Below are 10,000 nucleotides of genomic sequence, written 5' to 3'. Positions count from 1 at the left end.
TTTACACAGTGCATATTTTATGTAGGACTGACTGGCACTCCCACAATTTTATGATTTAACCTGTTCAGACATATTCAACCTTCACCAGACTGCTGCTTGCTGGCTGGACTGCTTTGTGATATTTGGCTCTAAAGGTTACTGTCAGATTGCCAGTTTTTGGTGAATACTTCAGACTCATGATCTTAGATCTGAACTATTTTATCTCAGCAGCTCAGTTTTCTGGTGGCATAACAGCACTTTGTGGAGAACACATCTTGCAAGCACATGTTAAGTACCAAATAAAACGAATAAGAAAAGAAGGAAAACAAGATTTCAAAACAAGGTTTGAGGAAATGGAGCACAAACCACGATTGTGGAGAGGATGGTGGACTAATAGTATCACACATAAATGTAACTCAGTTTGACTTTTCGAAAGTAAGCTCTAAAGCCTTTGCAGAACTGCTTTCCAGAATTTTCCTTGCAACCAGATCCAAAGCAAAGCTAGTGTAAATAAGCAAATAATTGTTCACAACTCTCTTGGGAGTTTGGAGCTCATAAATCTTTGCCCTCTGATTATGTCCTCTTGTGCCCAGAGGGGGCAGCTGGCGTGTTCCCGTCTGCTCCGATTTCTGACCCATAAACTGATGCCATGACTCAGCACTTTTACCATCAATATCTCAATCTGGCCTTCGGGCCTACTCTCAGTGTGGCTGATGATCGGCCTAATTGTTCTTAGATCTCTGAGCACCTGGTATTTGTTTACGTAACTTAACTGCTCCCACATAAACTCCCCAACATGTGCAAGCACAGTGTTACGTCCTTCGCGCTACTTTGGGGTGGGGAGAGAACTGAACTGTGATTTAGGTGTGGAGACTGTACTAGCCTGGCTGACGGATTGCCTGCACTGTCAATCATTAGTCCTATATAGAGGGCGTACAAAACATTTTTTAAAATGAGACTCAAAGTTTGAAATTTTTCTTCTAGAAAAATAGAATAGATAGAATAGGCAATACTGCAATATAATTCCAGAGCTGGTTACTAGAATCTTTTCCACATGTCTACTGGTATTTAAAACAAAAAAAGATGTGTACATATAGGTGTGTGTACACAATGCCATTATCACTCATTATTCCAAATCCCAAAAGCTCTGCCAGCTTCAGCGTACAGTATATGCCTTTAATGATGCATGTTATGCTTTGTGATCAGACATAATACTAAGTCTGTAATGACATGTAGTTCTGTGAAATGATTTGCAGATCGTTATGCATAATGATACATTATATATGAAGAGCTCTTCTCCAAAATGCTATAAATCCATTTTTGAAAAGATTAATAAGTCATGTCATTTAATTGTGTATTTCATATCAATAAAAGTGCAGTTGTGTTCCACTGAAATGACTTAGAAAACAAAATCTACAAAAAAGATTTATGAAAATGCATTTAAATGGTGGATATAGCGTTTTGGAAAAGAGCTCTTCATTTAATAGCATGCATGTTATTTCTGTACATCAAATGTGGCATGCACATAATTAGATGTTGGCATGCACTGCAGTCATTGGGCCTGTTGGGCCTGTTTGATGTGTGATATTATTGACATACTCTAATTAAATATTGAGCAATAATGTTTCTTCAATATTTCTTAAAGTGAATGTTCCAAACTGGCTATCCATGTACATGCCTTCCTGTATCAATCATTGCCTTACTCGTTGTACACATGCACACGCACGCATTCACGCACGCACGCACACTGTGGATCCTACATTTTCTAGTACCTAGTATAGTATATATAAGTATTTATACTTTCTTTATCCCGTGAGGAAAATTTGGTCTCTGCATTTATCCCAATCCGTGAATTAGTGAACACACAGTGAGGTGAAGCACACACTAATCCTGGCGCAGTGAGCTGCCTGCAACAACAGCGGCGCTCGGGGAGCAGTGAGGGGTTAGGTGCCTTGCTCAAGGGAACTTTAGCCGTGCCTACTGGTCGGGGTTCGAACCGGCAACCCTCCGGTTACAGGTCCGAAGTGCTAACCAGTAGGCCACGGCTGCCCCTAAATGGCCACGGCTGCTACCTGTAACAGTTGTACCCACCTGCAAAAGGCATGTTCGCCCAGTCCCTTGAGGTCCTTGTCTTTTGCCCTGTCCAGGCTGAGCTCGTCGAACAGCAGGTCGGAGTTCCAGGGCAGGCAGTGTGTCCCAGACTTTGTGGTGTTGACTATGCCCCTGTAGTCCGCCCCGTTGCCCTGGTAACACCGTGAGTCAGGGACTACCCAGGGACGAACAGAGAAAGCAAGAGAGAGAAAGAACAAGGGGGAGAAAGAACATTAAATATTAAAAAAGAGTGAGAGAGTGAGTATATGTGTGAAAGAGAGAATGGGAGAGAGAAATAAATAAAAAAAGAAAGAGTCTCTCTCTGTGTATGTCGTGTGTGTGTGTGTGTGTGTGTGTGTGTGTGTGTGTGTGTGTGTGTGTGTGTGCGTGCATACGTGTGTGTGGGTCTTTCTTCTCACCAATGCTGCAGAAGGGTCCACTGTATCCTGACCGGCAGGCACACACCTCTTCCCCTGTGTCCTCGATCATTCGACACGTCCCCTCATTCTCACACGGGTTCCAGGAACAGCCTGGAAAACACACGCACACACAGGCACACACACACACAATAATTCATTGTACTTGGTACACTATCCTTTACATATGACAATTAACTCTGAACTTCTAGTGTTAATTTTGTCACCTATTTTTTATTTAGTCTTAGTCTTAGTCTTGTGACGAAATGTCCTTTTTAGTCTTTGTCATATTTAGTCATTCAAATATCATTTTTGTTAGTCAAGTTTTAGTCAACTAAAAGTCTCGTCATTTTAGTCTAGTTTTAGTCAAAAGAAAACTAAAGCTATCTTAGTCTTAGTCAGTTAGTCAAAACATTTTAGTCTTTTTTTATAACAAATTATTTCTGATTACCAGTCAAAAAGTCAAATAGTGTTTCACACATCTCAATTTTCTAACAATATTGTGTGTCCACATGGCTACTCGACTGTTATAATTACTCATTCTGATTTTTTTTGTCAGTCAGTACATGCACAGGTAAGTCGAGCTACAGTTATAGCTCGGCTGGGATTTGGCCAAAGACAGTAAAAGATTTGACTGGACCACTGTCATGATCTTCATAGACCAGTGTTTCACAAAGTGTGGTCCGGGGACCACTGGTGAGTCCATAAGCTATCCCAAGTGGTCCACGAGCAGGCGTGGTAAAATATAATATAGATGAGTTGTTTGCAATATTGAACCAACTTGTATGTAAATTCAAACTGTTCTACAACACTGTCTATGTCAGATATGCCAGTTTAAATCATATGAATCCTCTGACACAATTAAATAAAGTGCAAAGACAATAAGCAAGGTGGTTCTCAGTGAGTATTGTGTAGGCTAATATACTGCTAGGTCTATTTTTTTTTTTTTAGCTAGATGGTCCGTGCGTTTCTTTTTTATTGATTAGTTAAGTGGTCCTTCATCTGAAAAAGTTTGAGAAACACTGTCTTGGACCCAAGTATGAATGTTTTACTCCGCCACGCTAGATGGCGATATGTAAAGCATAACACAAACTCTCAATCTTAGCTAACTTGCTAGCAAACTTTCCATATTAGCTTACTTGCTAGCAAACTTTGCATCATCAGTGTAACTAGTTAAATAGTTGACATTACTTGCTGAAACTTTTCGTATGGACATTCTGGGGGATGTTAATTTGTATATGTATGAGAGAAGCTTCAACTTCTGGGTATGTAGCATTGTGGCATAAAGCCTAACTCTGGCAGAAATCTCCGGTGTTTTTGTTCCATGTAGTTTCCTGCTGCAGCCACAGGGTTGCAGCAACAGCACGTAGACTAGCCTACAGGAAAGCTGCTGCGCATGATTTGATGATGCTGCGCAATATTTTGAAAAGGTAACAGCTATTCTGTCTTCTCATTTTGTAGACGAAAATGGAAGAGAAATTTTATTTCAAGCAAAACATTTTAGTCTCGTCTTTTTTCGTCAACAATAATGCATCTTAAGATAGTCTTAGTCAGTGTTTCAGGACATTAGTGCAGTCTCGTCATCGTCTCGTCTTAGTCATGGAAAAAAAGGTTGTTGACGAACATTTTTCCTCTCGTCTCGTCTGACGAAATTAACACTAACTTGAACTGACTTTGACACACACACACACACACACACACACACACACACACATTCTCTTTCTCTCTCTCTCTCTCTCTTGCTCACTCACTTGTACACTCACTCACAAATCTTTATGGACCATAGACACCACATCAATAAATGAATAAAACAAAAGCATGCAGTGAGCTCCATTTAAGTTATGAGTTCCCAGTCCTCGTTGTGCAGTCTCTGCAGCTTCAAACTCAAAAGAGGCCCATTATGCAAGGCATAGCAAATCAATCACTGAGGCATCAAACTAATAAAAGTAATGTCAGTCTCTACAGTATAATCAATCATTGCATAAAATAAACTACTCAGCAGCACTTTAAAAAGTTGGCACTGATCTGGGATTTGTTTTGTTTTGTATGTTTGTCAGTTACTGAGTTCAAAGAGTCTGATGTCATATCCAGTGTGTTTTTGCAGGCTGACAAAAACATGTAAGGTGATATGATTGAGGCACCACTAGAAGATATTTGGTTCCTGGTGAGCTTGAGCGAATTATCCGTGTGAATGAAGGCTATTTATTAGCCTTCCGCTCCTGAGAGAATGGCATACATTCATAAAAGCATTTCAGACAGGGAGGGTGCATTGATGTGAACCCTTTTTATGGTCTGCTGTCAGAGTCTCTTAGTATCTAGTGTCCTGTTCTGATGTGGCAAAACGTAATACAGTCTGCAAACATAAAGGTCTCTGAAGAGCTATTGAATGTGCGAAGCATATGATCCCTTTCTAGGTGCAGGCTGGGCCTGTTAAACCTTTGTGGAGTGTTATCGTCAGATATGTGATTAGAAAGTAGCCTAACCAACTGAGGGTTCCATTTGATGCCATAATAATGAACTCACATGAGCATTCAGAGTGGCAGTTCATTCTAGAACTTTACAATATAATTCTGGAATGACTCACTGAAATAATTAATTCTTTAAGAATCGATTTTCACTTAGTGACTCCTCACTGAATGGATATGCATACCAGCAAAAAAGACACTTTATATTATGTGGGTCCATGTTACTGTGTAATCACACTCTTAAAGTAACACAATGCAGACTCCCTCCTTTTCAACGTACTGGGTGCCCAACTGCCCATATAGTGCTAAGGGAGGACCAAATAAGTCTAAAACTGAAGAAAAGGGTCATGCTCCTATTCGTGATAACAACTTTACATAGTGCACTGCAATAACAGAAGTTTTGGGCATGCAATGTAATGTTCCATATTGCAAGTCAGCATAGCATCAAAATTAATCTGAGGCCATTATTGTAAGTTATTTAAGTTACATTACAGTCTCTAAGTTTAATGGCAACATTAATCATTCAATAGCTATGGAGATGATTTTTCTTTTCTTAAAAGAGGGAATTTGGGGAAATCTAAAATAGCAAAATGTCTCATCCTGGGGATACCAAGTAATATGTACATCCTTAGTATGATTTTACACTCCATTTGGATGAATGCAATCATCAAAGGCTAAGCATAGAGCACTTGGCATCCAATTTGAGCCATGACAGCATTTGGAGAAACAGAGCTCACTTGGCCTGTTCCATAACACAGTCACTTCATCAGTGTTATAAGGAATATATGTGTGACGACCAACGCTTCATCTGCTATTGGCTTAATCTTTTTTGTCTGTCATCTTATTCTATGAGTGACGCAAGGTCAAGCATGCAAATGGAAATTGGACAAAAACCTCCATGAAGAACATGTGGTCCTACTGGCTAGATGACTCTTACACATTCACATTTGAACCTGGACAGAATAAAGGTGTATGGGGAGCACAAAGGTCCAAAAAGCCTTGACTGCAAGGCCAGTTAAGGAACGTGCAGGAAAATGGCGTTACCCTTCATAGGAGTACAGTACTAAGAAAAGGCTTTCAGTGCCTCGAAGCGTGACAATGTTTAGACCTTCACTTTAGCACCTCTATTCAAGGATTGCACTTCAGTGAGTCAACAATCCTTGATAGGGTAAAAAAAAAGAATAAAACCCTAAACAAATACAGAAACCAAGTGTTTAAAACGTTAAAAGGTTCAGAGAGATTCAGCGTTTACGTAAAAGCGGGAAATGTTGAGTAATGTACAAAGGGAAAATCTGTGGCATTCAAAACACAAACAAACAAAGGAACAAACACACACAAACACGAAGAAACAAAAAAAATCTGAATGCGGGGCTTCTCGCACCTGTGTATCGTGTACTCTCACAAAGTGTCTTGCCGTCCAGACATGAGCACTGCTCCACCAAACGGTTGGCGATACGACCCCAGGAATCTCCCGAGTCATAGTAACGCAGGTGTGTCTCCTCGAAGCACTTCCCTGTCAATCAGAGAGAGAGAGGAAGTACAAGAGGACGTGACAGAGAACAAGGGCTCCGTAAATAAGCAACTATATGTCAAGATTGTCAAAGGATAAATTTGATTTGATTTGATTCAGAGTGACCTTTCCAATACAACTGTCAAATTTACTTTTGCAACTTTACCACAAAGACACACAATGTCAAATTTTCTCATTGAGTCAACTCTTGGCCTTGGGAAAAGTTTTTTTTTTTCTTCTTCTTTGTTATCTATTGGTGCCTCTTTTGGAAATATATTTAAATCAAATAAAAAAAAAAATAACAAATATAAAATTCATAAATAGTTCTTGGGGCTGAAAGTGTCCTTGTGTACTGGAGCCGGCAGAAGTATGATTTCCCTCAGGTACTCTGAGGACTGCGCTGGTTCAGGGTCAGTTTTACTCACTCTCTTCACATCGTCTGCCCGAGAATCCCTCCGGACAGGTGCAATCAAACGTGCGCTTGTGCATGACGCGCGTGCACAGGCCACCGTTCCAGCATGGCTGGCCAGCACAGGGGTCTGGCTCTCGTCTGGACACAGGCCTGATCTCTGAAAAGAGAAAGACGAGAAAATTAAAACAAACAAAAAACAATAAGAGTTAGCCAGTGCAGAACTAAATAATGATTAGATTTCAAAAGCACCTGCAAATGTGCCTTTTGATTCTACCCAAACACATGAAGACGCAACTTGGAGTTTTTTTTATTCTTTTGAACAAAATATTCATACCATGATAAACACAGTGAAAGTTAGCCAGTGAATAACTAAATAGATTAGATTTCAAAAGCATCTGCAAAATGTGCTTTTTGATTCTCTACTCAAACACATGTATTAACTATAGTTTTTATTTTTTATTCCAATAATCAAAATATTCATACCATGGTAAACAAAGTGTTACAAAACAAGAGACAACACAATAATTGTGACTATAGTCTTATTCAAATTTCTTTGATTGGTTAGCATTTTCTCTGGTGCAAAGCTGCCTTACGGTAACAGACTGTTAACAATACAGTTCTTTAGACCATGTTTATACGTAGCAGGGTATTCTGGAAAACAGATATTCCCCCCCCCCCCTTCGTTCAACTCTATTCAATAAACAATTTGACAAAATTCATAAAGCAATGGCTATTGGACACACAAACATGTAATCATATGTAAATGCTGTCATCTGGAGTGTGGTATTGCTTTACTAACTATTGTTTTTATCTGTAAACTTACTAAATGTTGTGTTTTCCATTTCTTTTTCCTCCTCCTTTTTCTGGCAAGACACTACGTCTTCGTTATCTTAGTCTGTGTCTTGTAGCATGTTTTGATTGTCTCCATCCAGCACATGGGGTTGTGTGTAGTAGTGTTCATTGCACATGGGGTTGTGTGTAGTAGTGTTCATTGCACATGGGGTTGTGTGTAGTAGTGTTCATTGCACATGGGGTTGTGTGTAGTAGTGTTCATTGCACATGGGGTTGTGTGTAGTAGTGTTCATTGCACATAGTGCTGTGTGTAGTAGTGTTCATTGCACATGGGGTTGTGTGTAGTAGTGTTCATTGCACATAGTGCTGTGTGTAGTAGTGTTCATTGCACATGGGGTTGTGTGTGTAGTAGTGTTCATTGCACATAGTGCTGTGTGTAGTAGTGTTCATTGCACATGGGGTTGTGTGTAGTAGTGTTCATTGCACATAGTGCTGTGTGTAGTAGTGTTCATTGCACATGGGGTTGTGTGTAGTAGTGTTCATTGCACATAGTGCTGTGTGTAGTAGTGTTCATTGCACATGGGGTTGTGTGTAGTAGTGTTAATTGCACATAGTGCTGTGTGTAGTAGTGTTCATTGCACATGGGGTTGTGTGTAGTAGTGTTCATTGCACATAGTGCTGTGTGTAGTAGTGTTCATTGCACATGGGGTTGTGTGTAGTAGTGTTAATTGCACATAGTGTTGTGTGTAGTAGTGTTAATTGTCTGTTTTAACTCTATATGTTTGTGCTTATACTTGAATGCTCTTGTACCTACTTTTACTTTTATACGTTTATGCCCTTGTACCTTTCTTAAATGTCTCAGTTCTCTTCTTTTTTAACATCAACCTGCCAGGGACTAAAGATGAAAATTAGCTTGAATAGCTGAATCTGGTGCATTTAAATGTCTTATATGTGCTAATACGCATGTTGATTAATGTACATTGTCCCTTTTAAATAAATAGACAAACAAACAAACAAATCGATGCTAAAAGCAGCTGGGGAAGGGTGTCGCAAACCCCTCGAGCAAACCGTGAAACTGGAGTTTTCCCATATCTCCACTTTTGGCCGGAGTTTTCAGAAATAATCGTTTTCAGTGATAAAACCTCCGTTTTCTTGTAAATGAAAGGTCAAACTGCATGGAAATATATGTGTTTTTCCTACGTATAAACGGGGTCTCAGATGGCCTGCAAGAACACAACTGGCAAGGGATGAAAGGAGAAACTCTTCAGCGCAGCCTGCTTCAGAAGAGATATCTTATCCCAATCTCAACTGAACAGACACGCAACATTGTTCAGGTGTTAACTGATCTACAGCCAGAGGACATTAAGGAAAGAAGGGACCTGATGGATTTCTGGACAAAAGCATGGGAGAGTGTGTGTGTGTGTGTGTGTGTGTGTGTGTGTGTGTGTGTGTGCTTGTGCTTGTGCTTGTGCGTGTGCGTGTGCGTGTGCGTGTGCGTGTGCTTGTGCGTGTGCTTGTGTGTGCATGCACGTGCATTGTTGACTGAGACAACAAAGCCCCAATAGACCACATCTGGGAAGAATCGCTGTGGATTGTCAGGTCAAATGTTAACCAGGCAAGGAGAGAAGCAAAGACACGACCGTCTGTGCTGCGACTATGGGCTCTGTGCACTAACTTACTTGAAGTCAGCAAACCAGTTTCTTGTTCGTTGACATCGCTGTTAACAAGCACCTGAAGAGGAGTGCTTCGGTTGTACCAAAATGTGCGTTCACCGAATATCCTTCCCTCCTTATTTTGTGCAGCCACTGCACGTAGGCTGCCGTTTGACATGGAAGCTAAAATCGCATTTATAACGATTTAAAGCCGAACATAGTGGCAGCAGTGCTTCTTAGAGCCACCCACGGACAATAAGACTCATGTATATTGTATTTCTTACGTTTTGGTACAACTAAAGCACTTATCTTAAGGTGCTTATTGACAGCCATGTCAACAAACAGGAAACTGGTTTGTCGACTTCAAGTAAGCTTGTGCATAGAGCCCATACTCTCCGAGACTCACACCAAGTTCATTGTTGCATGTTATAACTGTCTTTCTATCATCAATGTATACATAAATGCCAATTCCAAAAATGTTTACAGAAAATAACCTAAAAACCTCACTTGCCATGTACTAAGCATAGGTTGACTCTCTCTCTCTCTGTTCAAAGAAATCCCTGTCCACTTTTAACCTGTAATGACCATCTTTTTCTAAAAGCTGATTCTAATTTGAGGAAGTTGATAGCGTGTCCTCGGACAATACGTCTACAAAAACTGGGCTATTCAGGTGACACTGGAAA

At 40.2% G+C, this 10,000-nt stretch overlaps 1 protein-coding gene across 1 annotated transcript in view; it reads right to left on the bottom strand.

Annotated features, from left to right (window-relative positions):
• LOC125289777 (hepatocyte growth factor activator) overlaps nucleotides 1-10,000 on the bottom strand; it is a 27,918-nt gene that overhangs the window by 12,875 nt on the left and 5,043 nt on the right. Inside the window, exons 5-8 of the mRNA XM_048236769.1 lie at nucleotides 6,887-7,030; nucleotides 6,333-6,464; nucleotides 2,490-2,600; nucleotides 2,071-2,245 (exon numbers count right to left, since the gene is read on the bottom strand). Of these exons, the coding sequence (XP_048092726.1) occupies nucleotides 2,071-2,245; nucleotides 2,490-2,600; nucleotides 6,333-6,464; nucleotides 6,887-7,030 (562 nt within the window). The remainder of the gene's footprint in view (nucleotides 1-2,070; nucleotides 2,246-2,489; nucleotides 2,601-6,332; nucleotides 6,465-6,886; nucleotides 7,031-10,000) is intronic.

The sequence above is a fragment of the Alosa alosa genome, chromosome 24, assembly GCF_017589495.1.
Source record: "Alosa alosa isolate M-15738 ecotype Scorff River chromosome 24, AALO_Geno_1.1, whole genome shotgun sequence".
NCBI lineage: Eukaryota > Metazoa > Chordata > Actinopteri > Clupeiformes > Clupeidae > Alosa > Alosa alosa.
The sequence above is the reverse complement of the archived record's forward strand: the minus strand, read 5'-3'. Positions and strand labels throughout refer to the sequence as shown.